The sequence below is a fragment of the Phyllostomus hastatus genome, unplaced genomic scaffold, assembly GCF_019186645.2.
Source record: "Phyllostomus hastatus isolate PE091 unplaced genomic scaffold, TTU_PhHast_1.1 phas_contig_40, whole genome shotgun sequence".
NCBI classification, from domain to species: Eukaryota; Metazoa; Chordata; class Mammalia; order Chiroptera; family Phyllostomidae; genus Phyllostomus; species Phyllostomus hastatus.
Genome location: NW_025333872.1, coordinates 57080650 through 57102089, shown reverse-complemented (window position 1 = coordinate 57102089; position 21440 = coordinate 57080650). Strand labels below are relative to the sequence as shown.

General features: G+C 35.9%; 1 protein-coding gene across 1 annotated transcript in view; it reads right to left on the bottom strand.

The window, feature by feature from the left end:
* Nucleotides 1–21440, bottom strand: part of AFG1L (AFG1 like ATPase) — a 198852-nt gene that overhangs the window by 121995 nt on the left and 55417 nt on the right. The window contains exons 5-6 of the mRNA XM_045844090.1: nt 19306–19436; nt 6419–6518 (exon numbers count right to left, since the gene is read on the bottom strand). Of these exons, the coding sequence (XP_045700046.1) occupies nt 6419–6518; nt 19306–19436 (231 nt within the window). The remainder of the gene's footprint in view (nt 1–6418; nt 6519–19305; nt 19437–21440) is intronic.

The following is a 21440-nucleotide window of genomic DNA, read 5'->3' as shown; positions in this document are numbered from 1 at the left end:
GGGAACCTGGTGTGCCTGGCACTTTGTGTTGTACATGAGCATTGGCAGACTGCCTATTTCCTCCTCTACTTTACCCCTTGCCCTTGAGAATATCTTGTTTTTTTATTAAATAGGAGATGAAAGAAGATATTTATAAAATAAAGAGAAACAACACCCTCTCACCCTCACTTAAGAAATAGATACCAATTCCTTTGAGGTCTCTGCTGTGTCCATCCCTGGTGGAGAAAACATTGTTGTCTTAATCATTCCCTGGTTCTGCTTTGTAATTTCATTACATGTTTGTATTGATTTTGCATGTTTTTTAATTTTATATAAAGGGAATCACACCACTTTTATACTTCTGTGACTTGCTTTTTCACTCAATATTATGTTTCTGAGATTTGTCCAAATTAATATGTGCATCTATATCCTTGGAATATACAATTTATATTTTTTATTTTATCCCACTGGTTATTTTATCTACCACTGTGTTTAATCACCTAAGATCTACTCTTGGTCCTTGCTCTTCCATATAAATGTTAGAATCAGCTTGTCAAGTTCCACCAGTTAAAAACCCCTTGAGATTGTCAGTAGAACTCTCTGAATCTATAGCTCAGTCCAATTTAATTTTCCAGTTCATGAACATGGTGTGTTTCTCCATTTCATCCTTTCAATAAAGCTATATACATTTTTCTGATAGAGAAATCCAAGCTATAATCAGGTGTTATCCATTTAACTCTTAAATGTTGTTCGGATCCATCTTCTCCATATACATTGTCATCCCTCTATAGGGTTGACATTGCAGGGTTTCTCAACCTCGGCATTACTGACATTTTTTGCTAGATAATTCTTTGTTTGGGGGAGAAATCCCATACATTATAGGATGTCTTGGCAGAATTCCTGACCTTTACCTACTGGATGCCAATAGCAGCACGCACCCCTTTGCCCAGCCTAGGTATGGCGACAAAAATGTCTCAAACACTGTCAAACATCCCCTGGTGGGCAAAAGAAGCACCCAGTTGAGAATCACTGCCTTATAGCAAGCTATCGTCATTTCTTGTCCAGTGCACTTCAGTAGACACCCAATATGTCTCCCTGAACCCACCAATCACTGCACCCATCCCATAACCTGTCTCCACACTACAATCAGAGTGGTATTTCCAACTCCAGTATTGTCAGTCCCTGCTTAAAGTACTTCAATGGCTTCTCATTCTTCCTAGAATAAAATGCAAAATGCTTATGAGTGCTTTACATGGTCTGGCCTACACTTCTCCAGACGCATCTTGTGCCTCACTGCATACTCCTTCCACTCCTTCCCTCCACTCCAGCCACACTGGCTACATGTCGGTTTCTCAAATGAACCATTCTCTCTTCAGCCATTGTCTTTGCCTCGACCCTCTGCTAGGAAGTTTCTTTCCCTGCCTCTTGCAGCATTCCTAGAATAAGTGGGATTTTAAAATAATAACCACCTATCTGGACTCTAGATTAAAATCTGTGACCTAAAAAAAATTTAATGCATTATGATGATTGAAAAAGGGGACACTCTTTATCTGTGACAGCACAGATAAAGATTAGTGATGACCAACAAGGTGAAAAGATAAAGGACAATGTGTTAATGGAGTCACAAAACCTAGGTTCTAGATCCTATTCTGCTACTCACTATCCACAGAATTTGTTTTTTATTTATATATAATTTTGGGGGGGGCATACAATTGTATCAGTTTAACATATGCAACTACCACCACAACCAGACATAAAACAGTTTCATCATCCCCAAAGATTCTCCTGTGTTGCCCCTTTGAAGTCAAACACCTCCCCGCTGATCCATTCTGTAACTTGTGGTTTTGCCTCTTCCTTCATCTATACTTAATCTCTGAGTTTTATTTCTACACCCATAAAATTATTTCTATTTCTATTTATGTAAACATATATTATCTGTATATATAGATATGCCATCTTCTTTATATATTATTTAAAATTATATTTATTTATATTTATTTACATATAAAGATATGCCATCTTTATATTAACATATTCAATTTTTTATGATAATCATTTGTCTGCTGTGGCTAAAAACCCTGATATAAGACAAGTGACTCTTCTATGGCTTATATTTAGACAAAGCTTTCTTTAAGTTTGTGGCTAATGACCAATTTTTACAATTCTGCATCTTAAAATTTCAGCCTTCTCCACAAGGGTGGCTCCACCTTAGATTTCTGCATGCTATGTGGCTGGTGAGCCTGTAATTCTCTTCAATCCTACAAAGCTCTGAGCTCCAGAGTGGTCCCTAACCTCACCTTGCAGTTGTCAATCCCTGTTTTACCACACTGCAGAAGGCGGAGAGCCAACTAGAGCCAACTGCAGTTTTCATTTCAACAGTCTTTGCTAAAGGGGAACAGGCGGCGGGGGAGCATCCAAGCTTGTTCTAGTACCATGCTATTTACGAGCATAGCTTGTCACTGGATGTCTAAAGGCAATACTGATGACACTATTAGGTAAACACGTCAGCTAGAGTAGCCTCACTCCCACCTAGATAGATGAAGCTCACTGCCTTGGCTCATAGGGTTGCCACACCAGTAAATCACAAGAATTCTATATATATAGCCTTATATAAATTTTAACAAGTGCAACTGACAAAATCATTCATAATTCTCTTATAGTATAACAAATCAGATATAACTACACTTCTTTGACTAACTGGATCTAAAAGTATTATTTAATTAGCTAATTAATTAAGATCTCCCTAAAGTTAAATGGCATCTCCCTAAAAGCAAGATACTACAGGGGTCTCAACTTGGTCCTACTTTATTTACACATTTTCATTAATGAATGGCTAAAGACATAGAAGTATGATTACCAAGTTTATAAATGTCATAGCAGAAATAGCTAAAAATAATTTGTTAAAATCATATTTCAAAAAGATATCAACATAAATCAGTTCAATGGAATAAGGTAGACAAACTAATACGCTGAAATGTAATAGGAAGAAAAATCAACTACACAAAGAATGGGAGAGACCTAGTTTCACAGCAGTTCAAACAGTAGAATACGGGTGAATTAGAAGATTACAAATTCAGTATGTCATCAATGTGACATGCTTATTTAAAACAAAACAACAGATTTTATGTTGCTCTTTTCAGTTTCACGGATAAAGTCCATATTACCAACTTTAATGATCAATTCTCCACCTCATTTTCAGCTCCTAGCAGCATGTTAACAAGGGTGATCAGCCCTCCTTTTTGTACCACTTTCCCTTTCCTGGCTTTACATTCTCTTGGTTCTTTTCCTGCCACAGTAACTGCCTTTTCCAGCTTCCTTTAAGTGTCTCCCAAATTTCTATTTTCAGTGCAGACCTTTCCATTGAAATCCAAACACTTATATGCATCTGCCTCGCCATTACAGAAACCCCTACTTTGACCTCCCAACCCAAATCTGCTTCTCCTGCAGTCTTCACCATCTGTCCTTCCAACTACCCAGGCCAAAGCCTTCAGTCATATCCCTCCATACCACTCCTCCACATGCACTACATTTATTCCATCAGTAAATCCTTTTGGCTCTGTCTACAAAATATATCCATAGTTTGACCACGCTAACCACATTCTCTGCTCCATCGGCTCCCCTCAGGATGGCTGCAATCATCTCCTACGTGGTCTCCTTACTTCCAACCTTGAAACCCCATCCCCACAGTCTATTCTCAATGCTGTAGCAAGAGAAATCCTTTGAAAATAATGCATTTATTCAACACTCATTCAAAGACTATTTACTGAAATCCATCTTGTGAAATCCACTGTTGTAGGTGCTTAGAATATATCTGTGAATAGAAGAAATAAAACTCAGTGCCCTCACAGAGCTTTTGCATCCTGGAAAGGAACACAAAATAAAACAATAAATAAAACAATAAAACAATAAATAAATAAATTATATGCTGGATTTCCATAAGTGCCACAGGAAAAAAAAATAGAGCAGATAAGGAAAGCAGTACCAAAAAACAGGGAAGGGTTATGGATTCAAATAAGGGGATAAGTCGAGGCTTCATTGCCAAAGTAACTTTTTGGGAAAGACTTGATGGAAGTAAGGACTCAGCCTTACAGATATCTAGTGGAAGACCATGCCAGGCAAAAGATGTTAACAATAAGAATGCATAAAATATTATTTTTGATTGACTGGCAGCTGGCCACATGATGACCTGAATAATATAAGATTTTAAATTTATTTTTATGTAAATATTACTTGTATTTTACTTTTTTCATTGTACTTTCCATTACAGTTTATCCCCTTCATATCCCCTCGCCCAGCAATCACCACACTGTTGTCCATGTCCATGAGTCCTTTTTCCTCTTTGCTCAGTCCCTCCACCCCCTCACCTCCCAACCCCCAACTGTCATCCTGCTCTCCATCTATGAGTCTGTCCCCATTTTCCTTGTTAGTTCAGTTTTCTCATTAGATTCCACATGAGTGAAATCATATGGTAGTGCTTTTCTCTGACTGGCTTATTTCACTTAGCTTAATGTTCTCTAGGTACATCCATACTGTCACAAAGGGTGAAATTTTCTTCTTTTTTATAGCCAAGTGGTACTGCATTGTGTAAATATCTCATAGTTGCTTTATCCACTCATCTATTGATGGACACTTGGGCTACTTACATCTTGGCAATTATAAATTACACTGCAATGAACATAGGGGTGCTTATGTTCTTTAGAATTAATGTTTTGGGTTTCTTTAAATATATTCCCAGAAGTGGGATCACTGGGTCAAAAGGCAGGCCCATTTTTAATTTTTTGAGGTATCTCCATACTGCTTTCCACAGTGGCTGCACCAGTCTGCATTTTCACCCAGTGAAAAACCGTTTCCCTTTCTCCACATCCGTGTCATCATTTGCTATTTGTTGATTTATTGATGATGGCCATTCTGACAGGTGTGAGATGGTATCTCATTTGGTTTTAGTTTGCATTTCCTTGATGATTAGTGATATTGAACATCTTTTCATAGGTCTCTTGACAATCTATATGTCCTCTTTGGAGAAGTGTCTATTCAGGTCCATTTTTTAGTTGGATTATTTATTTTTTCTGATGTTGAGTTTTATAAGTTCTTTTTTTTTAAGATTTTATTTATTTATTTTTAGAGAGGGAAGAGAGGGAGATAGATAGAGAGAGAGAGACATCAATGTGTGGTTGCTGGGGTTTATGGCCTGCAACCCAGGCATGTACCCTGGCTGGGAATCAAACCTGGGACACTTTGGCTCCCAGCCCGTGCTCAATCCACTGAGTTACGCCAGCCAGGGCTTAAGTTTTATAAGTTCTTTATAAGTCTGGATATTAACTCCCTCTCAGATGTATTGGAAAATATATTCTCCTATTCTGTGGGTTGTCTTTTTATTGTGTTGATGGTTTCTTTTGCTATGCAAAATGATTTTAGTTTGATGTAGTCCATTTGCTTATTTTTTCTTTTATTTCCCTTGCCTGAGGAGATATATCAGAAAAAAATATTGCTACAAGCAATGTCCAAGATTTTACTGCCTGTGTTTTCTTTTAGAATTTTTATGGTTTTGGGTCTAACATTTAAGTGTTTCGTCCATTTTGAATTTATTCTTGTGTGTGGCATAAGAAGGTGGTCTAGTTTCATTTTTCTGCACGTATCTGTCCAATTTTCCCAACACCATTTATTGAATAAACTATCTTTTGCCCATTGTATGTGCTTGCTTCCCCTGTCTATAAAGGTGTGGGTTTATTTCTGGGCTCTCTATTCTGTGCCATTGATCTATGTGTCTGTTTTTATGCCAGTATCATGCTGGTTTGATTATTATGGCCTTCTAGTATAGTTTCATATTAGGTAGTGTGATTCTTCCAACTTTGTTCTTCTCAAGATCACTGTTGCTGTGTGGGGTTTTTTGTGGTCCCATATAAGTTTTTGAAATATTTGGTCTAGTTCTGTGAAATACATCATTGGTATCTTGACAGGGAGATTTTAAACATTTTTTTGTAAATATTACTTGTATTTTACTTCTTAAATAATTTCCTAATAAAACCACAAGTGTGTTTTAGAAATAATTAATGAAGTATTAGAAACTACTTAAGGAAGTGAGCTTTAAGCCTTTTTTCTAAAATGTAATTAGGAGGTTTGCCTTCCATTTCATTGAGCTTCTTTTATGTCTCATAAAAAGCAGTTAGGAAGGCCTGCAATTTTTGCTATATAGGTAGGACTAATACTCAGAAAAAGAGCAAGTGCATCAAACACAGCAGATCACCTGGATCTAGCTTGCAAGGAATATAAACATTTTTCAAATACAAATACTGACTGGTTTTTCAGATTAAGTCAATTTTAAAACTAATGGTAAGCAAAGTCATCAGATCTGTTAACACAATAAAATGAGTACAAAGTTATGGATTTTTAAAAGTTTGTTAGTTCCCACCTAATTGGATGAGATTAGCACAACGATTACCTTCCGGTGGCCTGTTAGATGTTGCCACAACGACGACCCCATTTTTGAACAGATTTTCAAAAAGCTGTTTCAGAATCATGGCATCAGCAATGTCAGTGACCTACGGACAACAACACATTTGTTTTATTTTAATTTCACTTCTGTTCTAACAAATTTGCTAATGGCTCTTTTTTTTTTTAAGAATGTAAGTGAATTCCAAGAGAAAAATTCTAATTATCATCATGAACAAAAGAGCAGATAATTAAAAGCACAAAAAAGTAGTAGTTTTTTTAAACTTTACTCTGCTTTTTTGCAAGCCTATCATTTCTACAAAATTATCAAATGGTTCTTTATTAACTTCTTTTATAAACTACAGGTGGAAAGCATACATAATTGTCCTAAACATTTATGAAGTTTAATTAATTAGAACATGACCAACTCTTTCCTCCTACTCCCATCAAAACCCACCTCCTCAAAAAAGAGAGAGAGAGAAAATACACAGACTGTAAGAGATTCCTAATACCTTTTTGGTAAAGGTCTCTCAAAAGGTGACTTTAAATGGTCATGGAACTTTAGAAATAAGGACAAGTAGCCAGTGAGACATAATCAGCTGCTGTTGAAAATAGAATGATATGACATAGATACTATTGTGCAATTGTTGCACAAAACAATTCAACAGATGGCCCATCACAAAAATAAGCAATTTCATTGTTCTTTTTAAGTGCCTTCTATTACTGTCCATGAATAATTAAAAGGCACTGCAGTCACTTCCAGCACAGCCAGCCTCTCCTAACCTTTGTAAACACAAATATTCCTTCTACAAAAAATAAAAATAAATAAAAAATAACAACTTACAAGAATGGTTAACACAGTACTTTAAAAAAAAAAACAACTTCTAGCCCTGGCCTGGGTACTCTGTTGGTTAGAGCATCAGATACTACCCCAAGGTTGTGGGTTTGATCCCGGTCAGGGTACATGCAAAAATCAACCAATGAATGCATAAATAACCAGAACAACTATCTCTTTCTCTCTCTCTCACTCCTTCCCTCCTTCTCTCCCTCTCTCTAAAATCAATAAACAAAAATTTTTTTAAATCTTTTGACAAAATGAGAAATGCAGATAAAACCATTTAAAGTACAGAGATACATAACTATTGATCTTTTCTAAAATTATTTTTTTAAATGCACAATTAACAAATAAACTTCATGATTACTTTTTAAAAATCACAATGAAATACAGAAATTAAGGAGGGAAGTAAGTTGACTGAAAAAATAAATGTATAGTGAAGATTGAATTAATCATCATACCCTCCGTTATGAATATAACAAGGGTTTTAGATATTCTCAATGTAGAAATGTTTTGATCTTTCTTTAATAATACATTTTAAATTTTAGATAATCTCAATATATTCATAAAATATGTCACACAATATATATCACAATGTTATTTTTAAATCAAGTTAGAGTACATAGAAACTACTAGAATTTTTTCAAATTAGATCAAAATACTGTAAGTTACCAACCAGCTGGTTCTACCACAACTAACAACGACAACCTGGATGGGACAGGTCTCAGTCACTTTCTCTTTACAGCCGATATCTAACTCAAAAGTTTAATTATTTCCTTCCCATTTGAATAAAACAAAACATGACCAGGATATGGGAATATGCAGATTGTTTTTTCTGTCTCAAGCTAAAACTTTAAAACATAAACTAAAAACCTACTGAAGGTTCTTATATTAAAAAGACTTCAGGAACTTACGAAGTAGTGATTAAAATGAAAAGGAAATTAGTACTGATATTAATTAATTTGGAGCTTAGGATCACTGTCAAATTTTGCTTCCGCAAAAAAACACTCACAGAGGAGGCCCTTTTCAGATGCCTAAACACCAGCGGAATTTCTGATGAGAGGACAGAACAAGCTTGCAAATTTTAGAAGCAACTACACTTGTAAATTGGATTCCCAATACACTGACTTTAAAAAAAAAGGTATCATTTAAAAGTCACCAAATTTTAGAGACTAAAAATGGTCATTTGACTATTTCACTGATGTTTTTGAAAAAATTTAAAATAAGCATTTGTGCCCTAAGATTCAGAAAACTAAAGGGACATTTAGCATATAACACAGTGCAAAGGTTTAAAGAGAAAGTTGGAGAAAGCAAATAATAAAGACTCGTGGTTAAATTATCATTTGTTGTTTCTGTATTACAGAGTGCTTTTGCTCTGTAAGAGTAAATTAACTCGGAGAAGCTGTGGCTAATTAATAAAGCAGGAGTCACTTGGCGAAGCGGGTGCCAATGTATACTCTTTTGATCTTGTCCCCGCACTTGTTCAGCTTTGCTGGGGAACAGTAATTTTACAGTATAAGTGAACAGAAGACAACTGGCCACACATTCTTGAGGAGCAGGCTTTTCAGCACCCAGCATTTCATTACCACCAGGAACAAAAGAGAAGGCTACAGATTACCAATAAGGGTAGTCTGCTAATACAGAGAGTGGAGACATTTCATTAGCATTAAAGAGAAAAGATTTTTTATGACCTAGAGTTGCTTTCCATTATGACTCACTTAAGTAAAAAGAGAAAAAAATGTAATGGTTAATTTACATATGTAAGTGCTTGAGTCTCAGTCATTCCACTGATTGGTACAGTGCCATGTAATGAGTGACAAACATAAGCATGCATTATCAGTAATTAGTATTAGCACAAAAATAAGCACCTGTTTTTATTAGCAGTCTTTAATAGCTTTCCTGTTTTATAAAAATGGGCAAAACTATTTTTTAAATGATATTGATAGCTTACAGAGGAGAATTTTGCATGATATTCTGCTCATCAGAAACCTTTTTCTTTTTAAATCATATTAGTAAAACATCTATCCAGTGTCCCTAAAAAAGAGATAGGAAGAAATACCATTTTAAAAAATAGCTTTCCTTTTAGTATTCTGATATCTTCAGAATCACTTTTCAGAAACGGTTTAATAAGAAATATAAACATTCGAGGAGGACATAAAGAATACCCTAAAGAAAACATTAGGGAAAACCTGTCCTTTTTGGTTCACAGCTCCGCTCAATCCACTGAGCTACACCAGCCAGGGCAAAAAACCTGTCCTTTTTATTTCAGCAACTAAAACACATAAAAACAACCAGCTAGACAAATTCTCAAACAAAATAATGTACCTAATATTACCACAGGTAAAACTGAAATACTACACTAAGTGAAGACAACCAAGCTAATGAGGAATATGATTTGCAGATACAACCTGAATGCTACCAAAACATAGTCTTAAAAATACCTTAAGTTCAAAAGCATAAAAAAAGGAAGAATAGGCCCTGGCTGGCTGGCTCAGTTGGTTAGAGTTCATCCCAATACAACAAGGTTGTGAGTTCAATCCCCAGTCAGGGCACATACGAGAAGTAACCAATGAATACATAAATAAGTGGAACAATAAAGCAATGTTTCTCTCTTGCTGTTGTGGGCGCTATCTTCTCTCTCTCTCTCTCTCTCTCTCTCTCTCTCTATCTCAATAACACCACCTAAAGACTGATAATAACTAGTTAAAAATCAAGATTACTAATAGGATTCAATTTTAAAAGTGAAGTGGTAATTGTAGATATACTGTCATTAAGATTCAAGTGCCTACAAAATTCTTTTCTAGTAAATCAGTAATGCATTACACTAGGTTTAATAGGCTTAAGAATAATTTTTAGATTCTATCATTAAAAACATCTACTAAAAGTCCATCAAGTCTAGATCTGTACATTTCAAACTATAATAGAAGATATCATATACCAAGGAGAACATATAACACAGCTGTTACTCTTAGTGAATAAGAACACTGATAATGAATTCAAAAGTTACTAGCTGAGTAACCTTGGACAAGTCATTTAATCTCCCTGACCCTTAATTTCCTCATCAATACACAAATGCAGCACTTATAAAATTGTTATGATAAATATAGTAAATCCTCAAGATACGTTAACTATAAAATAGTATGTATGTTAGTACAGTGCCATATTATTTATAGAGAGCTATATAGAATTTTAGCTGTAGATATAATGATATAGAGCATATAAAGTAGTTAAGAACGTAGTCACATAGAAAGTACTAAGTACATAGTAGCTAATATTATACAATGTAAATATACATTTTATTATATACATAATGTGTAAGCAGTCTAGTAAATAAATGGGCATTGCCTCAAGCAGTTCATAAAAGATGGCTTTTAGTTAGTAAGTAAACAAACATCGAAAAATTCCACCATTATTACTTAAAGGAATACATGTTAAAACAATGAGATACCTGTTAAATTAGACAAAAGTGTTAAGATAATTCAGAATGTTGACAGGAAAAAAATGAGGGCTGTTGCTATATATGAGGGAAGGGGGATTTAGTTGGAAGGCTACTTCAATAGTTATCATATGGCACTGGGACTCATTTGTTCATTTCTTCATTCACTCACTATTGTCATTCACTCATTCTCAAACATTCTTCTAGACATTCGAGAAACATCAATTAGCAACATAAAGATTCCTGCCTTCAAGTTTACATTCTTATGGAGAAATATATATCATGAACAATAAACATAACAAGTAAATATATATGTTAGAAGGACATATATGTCACAAAAAAAAAGGAGAGTAAAGGGCATCAGTTGTGCACAAGTGAATAGAAAACTGCAATTTTAAATGGTGTAGAGATAAGCCTTGTTAAGGAGCTGAAAATCTAAAGAAGTAAGAGTTATTCCAATGGGTATCTGGGGAATACTGTTCCATGTTCCGTGCTCAAGGACTATCCAGTGCAAAGACTCTGCATGTTTGTTCTAAATTGTGTGGATATTGTGTGTTGGAGTGCTGGGGCAGCAATATTTTGGGTATCCTTTTACCCTCTTGATTTTTAGAAAAGGGATACACAAGAGATTTGAACTTGTAATAATCCAGTTTTGGTGTGCTGGAGTTGCTTTTCTAAGACCAGCAGAGAACCATCCAGGATATCGAACCTAGGAAACCGAGGCTCTGCCTGCTCAGTGATCACATCAGTCCTTAGAGGACACACTCTGGCCCATATACTCTCACTTTCTCTGGCACTTTTCACCAGTGGGTGAAAATATGGGAAATATATGCAGATATTGGCCTGTTCTTGAATGCAATGATAAGTTCCAAGGCTCAAGTTTGAAATTGTACAGGAAATAAAGGAGCAAAATTATTGACATTTTTCACTCTAGGACATTCAGGTCAACTTGTTCAAGGGAAAAGGGTCTCTTGTGTTGTCAACTCTAACATTCAAAAATGCTACAGTAAAATTTGGGATCAAATAAAAGCAATCAATTTGGCATTCAGTATTGTTTTACAGTGTCTGCATATATTTCCTTCAGAGCCCTGGTGAGAAAGCAGCATTTGGTAAAGCACTCACTATAGCTATGGTTCCCTAGTCTATGAAAAAAATAGGATTGGAAACAGTAGGGAGCAATGAGTGAGGCTGAAAATATAGGAGATAAGGTTAGAGAAGACACAGGAGGGCTTGAGCAAAGGAAATGATACTGTCTTACATAGCATACTATTCCCAGATCCCCCTTAGTTTAAGCCCTTATAAGTTGGGCTTTCTGTTATCTGCAGCCCAAAGCACCCTAGTAGATACCTCATCTCTTTGCTTTTCTTGGAATTTAGTTCATCAGGTAATTCTCCTTCCATTGGAGGTAACAGATTTTACATTAAGGAAGGTGACAGTACTTCTATTTATGCATCTTTTATAGATCATAGGGGAATCCCTTTTGACATAGAAGATAGGAGCAAAACGTGAGTTGAAAAGTTCCCATTTCATCAAGTCTCTGTTTGCAAGAAACCAGAGATTCAGCTAAAGACAACAGGTTTACTTGAGACTCCAGGATGGAAACAGCACTGATAGCACCTCCTGGGAACTGGAGCTTGGCCTAGCATTAGAGGTAGCTCTGGAGAGCTAGCACTCCTTCCCCTAATGTAATTCAGTTACTTCCTCTGTCTCTTTGTTCCTGTCTCTTACCAAGTGGGAACTTCCCTCTGTGCCTTTTAGTTCAAAGACAAGAGGAAGTACAAGATTGACCTAAACCTCAAGCAATACCACACAAGTTCAAGGTTGTTGACAAGTTTGTGGACTAGCTACTACAGATTGGATGACCAGACATGGTCCTTATGACTGTGAGACAGATAAGGTCCTGTGGTATATAATAAAGCTCTTTACTGAATGAGTAGGTGAGTGAATGAACATCAAACCAATTCTTGATGGGGCAGTGATGATCCATCACATCCGCTTTCTCTGTTAGAAAACAATATTTTACATGAGTAAAGGACCTGTCTCCCCCTTGATCTCCCTTATACTTAACATGTAACCTGAAATATCCCTTTTGCTGGCTGCATTCATTTTGCAAAGCTCAGCTCATTTAGAACATCAGTATCCTGCTAGTTGCTTACTTTCCATCTTCCCAACTGTGTATCAACCTGAAATTTGAACTAAACAGAGAATGCCCAGAGCAACCAGGTTTCTGTTATGAAGTCACTATCAGGGCAGGATTATCACTTTCATGTGACTTAGGTACTTTTACCCTTGTGAGTACCTTCCTCAATTAAAAATAAATTAATGCATATACATAAATTATAATTTATTACTGTGTTGGTACAAGACAAATATAATATACATACAGACAGACAGGCTGAATCAATTACTAACATATTCACTCTTTCTTCAAACTTTAAAAGAAGTTAGGAGAGAGTTCTGGCCAAGATGGAGACATAGGTAGAAACCTTTTGCTTCCTCGCACCAAAAGGAGGATAACAACCAATCTAAAATCAATAAACAACCAGAAGTGCCAGAAAATCAAACTGCATACAACTCCGACAACCAAAGAATTAAAGAAACAGTCAGCCAGACCAACCAGATCAGTAAGAGGGGAGGACGTAAAGAACCAGGGGCAAGGCTGTGGACATGTGGGCGGGGCTGGCTGAACAGGAAACTGAGACTCAGAGCTGACTGTAGACTGTGGCGGGGGTTGCCATGGTGGGAGAAACTCCCAGCCTCACACAAGGGTTCCTTGGGAAGTGGTCTTGAGCAGAGCAGGGGAGCTGCATTTTTCCCTCTCTGGACCCTCCCCCACAAACCAAGCCACAGCATAGCAAGGAGAGTTGCCCTGCCCTGGTGAATACCTAAGGCCATACCCCCTTACAACATAACAAGTGTGCTGAGACAAAGAAATAGGGACCAAATGAAAGAACAGAGCAAAACTCCAGAAAGAGAGCTAAGCGATGAAGAGATAGCCAACCTATCTGATGGAGAGTTCAAAGCTTTGGTAATCAAAATGCTTACAGAACTGATTGAGCTTTGTTGAAAAATGAAACAACAAATGAAAGATACCCAAAGTGAAATAAAGCAAAATATTCAGGGAACCAAAAGTGACTCAAATCAACGATTTGGAACAAAAGGAAGAAATAAACATTCAACCAGAACAGAACGAAGAAACAAGAATCCAAAAAAATGAAGAGAGGATAAGAACTCTCTGGGACAACCTGAAACATTCCAACATCTGAATCATAGGGATGCCAGAAGGAGAAGAGCAACAGCAAGAAACTGAAAACTTATTTGAACAAATAATGAAGGAAAACTTCTGCAATCCAGCAAAGGAAATAGACTTCCAGGATGTCTAGGAAGCCCAGAGAGTCCCAAAGAGGTTGGGCCCAAAGAGGAACACACCAAAGCACATCATCATTAAGTTACCCAAGATTAAAGACAAAGAAAATCTTAAGAGCAGCAAGAGAAAAGCAGACTCCTACAAAGGAGTTCCCAGAAGGCTATCAACTGATTTCTCAAAAAAGACCTTACAGGCAAGAAGGGGCTGGAAAGAAGTATTTGAGGTCATGATCCAGCAAGGCTATCATTTAGAATGGAACAGCAGATAAAGTGCTTCCCAGAAAAGGCCAAGTTAAAGGAGTTCATCATCACCAAGCCTTTATTATATGAAATGTTAAAGGGACTTATCTAAGAAATTGAAGAAGATCAAAAACTATGAACAGTGAAATGACAACAAACTCACAACTATCGACAAATGAATCTTAAAAAAAGGAAAAACAATGAAAATAAAAAGTAAGCAAACAACTAGAACAGGAACAGAATGAGAGAAATGGACATCACATGGAGGGTTTTCAGTGGGAAGGGGAGACATGAAATAGGGGGGAAAAGGTACAGGTAATAACAAGTATAATTGGTAGGCATAAAATAGATGGGAAGAGGTCAAAAATGGTATAGGAAACAGAGAATTCAAATAACTTATATGTACAACCCATGGACATGAACTAAGGCGGGGGGCGGGGGGGCGGCTCCTGGAGGAAGCGGGGGCAAGGCAGAGAGGGGATAAACAGGGAAAGATTGGGAAAACTGTAATAGAATAATCAATAAAATACACAGAAAAATTTTAGGAAATTAAAATATCATCATGGGCCCCTAAAAGTATCATGGACCCCAGGTACTGTGATTATTGTGCCTAACAGGCAATTTGGCCCTGCTTGCTATAAATCTTCTCAGGATCTCCTTTGCATAGCCAGATTTTCATTGCTTCCTAAACCAAAATAGTCTTACCAAATGCTCTTCATGTCAATATGCCAATCAATTCTGATTGTTTAAAAGTTATATTTTTAAGTTAATAATTTTTACATGCTACATAGGAAATTCTAATGTTTTACATCTCTCATCTATATGATGAACATAATAATTACTTTACAGAATTAAATGAAGTATGTAAAAATGTTTGTAAACCACAAATTATTTTACAAAAGTTGGATAATAATATACTTAAAAGTTTTGTAACTTCAGTACCTTAATCCAAAATTTAAGTATGCCAATTCAATTTTATTTCAAGCTAATTCAAGAGACTCACAATGAGAAACCATGAGAGATGGCCCTCAGTGATTCATCAGTGACTTTTGTTGTTGAAGGCAGCATAACTGGTAACTGATGCTAGTCTGAGAACTAAATAAGGCCCATTTTCTTCTGCAATACTGCCTTGGTGTACTTAGTACACTTCTTCAGAGTAGCAGGGGAACATCTTTTTTTATAAGCCTTTTTTTTTATTAAAACTTTATTGTATTTTTTCCCATTACCTTTTAGACTTCTTATACCTTCACCCCCATTAATCACCACACTGTTGTCCATGTCCATGAGTCCTTTTTCCTCTTTGCTCAGTCCCTCTATACCCTAACTCCCCACCCCCACTAGCTGACATCCTGCTCTCCATCTATGAGTCTGTCCCCATTTTCTTTGTTAGTTCAGTTTTCTCATTAGATCCCACATATGAGTGAAATCATATGGTATTGCCTTTCTCTGACTGGCTTATTTCACTTTGCATAATGTTCTCCAGGTCCATCCATATTGTTGCAAAGGGTAAAATTTTCTTTTTTTTTATGGCCAAGTAGTATTCCATACTATTTGGAATGTCCCATAGTTGTTTTATCCACTCATCTATTGATGGACACTTGGGCTACTTCCATATCTTGGCAACTGCAAATAATGCTGCAATGAACATAGGGATACTTATGTTCTTTTGAATTAATGTGTTGGGTTTCTTTGGATATATTCCAAGAAGTGGGATAGTTGGGTCAAAAGGCAGTTTCATTTTTAATTTTTGAGGTATATCCATAGTGCTTTCCACAGTGGCTGCACCAGTCTGTATTCCCACCAGCAGTCAAAAGTGTTCCCCTTTCTCCACAGCCTTGCCAGTGCTTGTATGTTGATTTATTGATGATAGCTATTCTGACAGGTGTGAGATGGTGTCTCATTGTGGTTTTAATTTTCATTTCTCTGATTATTAGTGAAATTGCACATCTTTTCGTACGTCTATTGGCCATCTGTATGTCCTCTTTGGAGAATTGTTTATTCAGGTCCTTTGCCATTTTTTTAATTGTTTCTTTGTTTCTTTGGTGTTCAGTTTTGTAAGTCCTTTGTAAATTTTGGATATTAACCCCTTATCACATGTATTGGCAAATATGTTCTCCCATTCTTTGGATTGTTTTTTTTATTTTATTGATTATATCCTTTGCTGTGCAAAAAGTTTTTAGTCTGATGTAGTCCCATTTGTTTATTTTTTTCTTTTGTTTCCTTTGCCTGGGGAGATATCTCCAATAAAAAATTGCTACAAGCAATGTCCAAGATTTTGCTACCTATGTTTTATTCCAGGATTTTTATAGTTTCAGGTCTAACATTTAAGTCTTTGATCCATTTTGAATTTATTTTTCTGTGTAGTGTAAGAAGGTAGTCTAGTTTCATTTTTCTGCATGTATCTGTCCAATTTTCCCAATACCATTTATTGAATAAACTGTCAATAGCCCATTATATATATATATATATCCTTGCTTCCTTGTCAAATACAAAATATTAGCAAACCATATACAGCAATGCATCAAAACGATCATACCCCATGATCAAGTGGAATTTATTCTGGGAATATAAGGTTGATACAACATTCACAAGTCAATAAACGTGATTCACCACATAAAAAAATGAAGGATGAAACCACATGATCATATCAATAGATGCAGAAAAAGCATTTAATAAAATACAGCACCATTTATAAGAAGTGTCAGCAAAGTGGGAATAGAGGGAACATACCTAAACTTAATAATGGCCATGTATGACAAACCCACTGCCAGCATCATTCTCAATGGGCAAAAACTACAAGTGTTCCCCTTAAGATCAGGAACAAGACAGGGATGCCTACTTTCAACTCTCTTATTCAACACAGTACTGAAAGTCCTAGCCATAGCAATCAGACAAGAAGAAGAAATAAAAAGCATCCAAATTATAAAGGAAGTAGTAAAAGTGTCTTTATTCGCAAATGACATGATTCTGTACAGAGAACCCCAAACATTCCACCAAGAAACTACTAGAATTGATAAATGAATTCAGCAAAGTAGCAGGATACAAAATTAATATCCAGAAACCAGATGCATTTTTATATGCCAATAACTAACAGAAATGGAAATCAAGAAAACAATCCCATTCACAACTGCTTCAAAAAGAATAAAACCTGTAGGAATATACCTAACCAAGGATGTAAAAGGCCTGTACATGGAAAATTATAAGACACTGAAGACAGAAATTAAAAAAGATACAAATAAGTGGAACCACATACTGTGTTCATGGATAGGAAGAATTAACATCATTAAAATGTCCATTCTAACCAAAGCAATCTATAGATTCAAGGTAATTCCTAACAAGATTCCAATGATATATTTCAAAGAACCAGAACAAATATTTCAAAACTTATATGGAACCATAAAAGGCCCCACACAGCAACAATGATCCTGAGAAAGAAGAACAAAGAACACATTACCTAATATCAAACTGTACTACGAGGCCATAGTAATCAAAACAGCATGGTACTGGCATAAAAACAGACACATAGATCAATGGAACAAAATAGAGATCCCAGAAATAAACCCATGCCTTTATAGTCAAAAGCCTTTCTTTTAAAGACCTTTGTACTTTTGCAATACAAAGGGTAGATGTCAGGCTATCATAAAATGACTTAAGGGAGAAAGAAGTAAAGATTCCTCTTCCCCAAATGGTACGGTGTAACACCACTCCTAGCTAAAATTCCTCTTCTCCTCCATCATAAACCAAGATTTTTGTTAGCTATGTGGATTGAGTTGCCTCATTTGGGATAAAGGCAGCCTGGCCATATAATATTTCCACTAACCCAAGATTTTAATCACAAAAGAACAAGAAATAACTTGCTACCAATTTAAATGCATAATTTCAGAGAATCTTAAAACTGGAGAAGTTCTAGAATTCAACCAGGGCAATTCTCTCATCTCCTCAGAAATATGAAACAAGCTATGTGAATCACCCAGGATATACCAAAGGGTGAGTATAAATGAATGTTAGTTTCCTACCCTTGAAAAGTTCTCTGGGCCTTTGTTCTAGGCAATCAGACTCGGGAGTCCCTGCACTTAGCTTCAGAAATATTTTTCAAAAGCTTTGGTGTGAAGCTCTATTTTTAAACTTAGATTCAGTACTTGTGGATTTTCCTATTTTAACTCCAATAGTCAGTTGCTCTTATGATGCTCTCAGTTGCTCTCAATTTCTATAATGCTCTTAAGCATTATAGGAAAACCAACTACTATGCTTCAGATATAATAAAGAATGAAGTCAAAGAGGAAGTAATTCTTAGTCTAGGTCATCTATTACCACTACTACTACCACCACCACCACCCTGGGCATGACACAGGAGACAGAATAAACATAAGACATATACAACATGGCATTTGACTTCATCCTATATTTGCTCTCATAAAAAATAAAGATCAGTAAATACTGACAACCTAGAGTCACAATTTCAGAGACTCCTAAAACTTAGAAGAAACTTTAAAAATTCAACTATAACAACGCTCTCCCTTCATCACATATAAGTTAGCTGTGAGGCTTAAATGAGACATGTGAATCATATAAAAGCATTATATAGCGATTTAAAAATTCAAACATCTTTAAAGGCACATTATTTTGTAATGATCACATTATCTACATCATGGTGTTGGGGAAATGTGAATCCATTGACTAGATTATCAGGGTAGGCAAACTTTCCCTATAAAAGGCTGAACAATAAATATTTTAGGCTTTTCAAGCCACAAATGGGCTCTGTTAAATTTTTTTTCTTTTTTAATGATCCTTTAAAAATATAAAAATTACTCTTTTTTCTCACTGGTCACATAAAGGCTGATGGGCCAGATTTGCCTGGTTCAAGGTGGAGTATGCCGACTCCTGAACTGGAAAGTAATGTTAAAGTCATAAGAGATAACTCAAATCAATTTATAAAACAATGATAAAACCAGGAACAGACTTTAAATATTCACACTTCATTCAGTATATGATTCTACATGCAGAAACATTGCTACCTTACCTGAAATTCATCAAAACATAAGAGACATGCCTCTTCGCTGATTTCCTCGGCTATGGGGGCTATTGGGTCGTATGACTTAGCCATGAATCCTGGTTTCCTTTTTGGCAAATTCTGTTTAAGGCGGTGAATTCCTTAAATGGATAAAATTAAACACAAAATCAAATATTGTATTAATAGTACTTTTTAGACAACCAGAATACATTTTTAAAATCTTTAAATAGCCCTGGCTGGCGTAGCTCAGTGGATTGAGCACGGGCTGGGAACCAAAGTGTCCCAGGTTCGATTCCCAGTCAGGACACATGCCTGGGTTGCAGGCCACGGCCCCCAGCAACCGCACATTGATGTTTTTCTCTTTCTCCCTTCCTTCCCTATCTAAAAATAAATAAATAAAATCTTTTTAAAAATCTCTAAATAACTGAAACTTTACTGTAAACATAAGTGTAAATTCCACATACAATTTAATGTGATTATTGAAATTGGTTGCATTTTCTCTACCTCAAAATAAACTGCTTACATATGATTATATTCCCATGACTATAAGGATATTTTGGGGTCAATCCATCTCTACTCTTCAATCATTTTGGAGTTGACAAAGTAGTTGACCAGATGACTAGATGGTGACTTGATGGATCAACAGATCAATCTTAGTCCTGAGAATTTCAACGATACATGCAAAGAAGGTAGTCCTGCCCAATGTCTAGCATATCTAATCAGAATTTTCTTGTCTGTAGCCTGATACACTAAAGACAGTCCCACTTCATTTATTGTATGTTTACTTAATGCTGAAAGTATTATAAGAAAAGCACAATGTTCCTGACCCAAGGAGGTTACAATGTAACTGATAGACAAACAATGCAGAAGTGAAATAACATAAGAACACTGACAAAGCAATAAAACACACATACAACTACAAACTGAAAGCCTATTCAAGAATAACTTCTTTTTTTCATTAAATTGACTGGGGTGACATTACTCAATACCATTACTTAAGATTCAAGTGTACGATTCTGTAGTATTGGGTTGGCCAAAATGTCATGGGTTTGTTTTTTTTTTTGTAAAATAAAAGACACAGTTTTCATTTTCACCAATAACTTTATTGATTCAGACATTTTTAGTAGTATGTTGGCTATCTCCCACATGTGTAACACTGACTGTTCTCAATGTTTCAATTTGACCACTATCAGCTTCAACTGGACTACCTGACCATGGAGCATCATCCAGCAAGAAGTGTCTAGTGCAAAACTTCACAATGAACTTTTGATGTTTGATCAGTCATGGCACCTTGTCCACACACCACACAAATCTTTTTTTGAGTTTCAGTTGCATTTTTACCTTCCTTGAAATAATTAGGCACAATATGCCAAAAAATTACTTATTTTCTTCTACCTTCAATATTAAAATGGCTACATAAAAATTCACCAATTCTGATTTTTTTAAACGAATGATAATAGGACAGCTGTCACAATACAATACAATACAACAAAATTGTTTCAAACAAAGTTAAAAGACCACTAAGTGCTCCTAGAGCCATCTTACAGAAAAAAAACCAACAAACTTTTTGGCCAACCCAATATATCATCTATGTATTGCATCGTGTGTGCACCACCCAAAGTCTAGCCTCCTTACATCACCATATATTTGACCCCCTTTACTGTCTTCAGCATCGCCCTACCCACCTTCCCTCTGTTAACCACCATACTATTGTCTATGAGTCTGTTTGTGGCTTTCTGTTTATATTTCACATATGAGTGAAATCATATGGTTCTTGTACTTTTCGATGTGATGTATTTCACTTAGCATGATACTCTCAAGAACCATCCATGTTGTCGAAAATGGCAGTACTTCATCTTTTCTTACGGCTGAATAGTAGAGTAACTTTTTAAAACAGGTGAGGTTTAAACATTTCTTATTGATCCTTGGCAGAAACAGAAAATGCCTGACCTTCATATAGCAACCTCTGTTCTCACATTTGGAAGTATTGATTTATCCTTAGGACCAACTCTGGCCACATTACTAATTGTTTCAATATTGCACTAAATAAAATCTTACTTTAAGCAAAAATCTATTATTTTTTTTAAATTGTTGTTCAACTACAGTTGGCCCCATTTTCTCCCTATTACTCTCCTCTGCTCTAC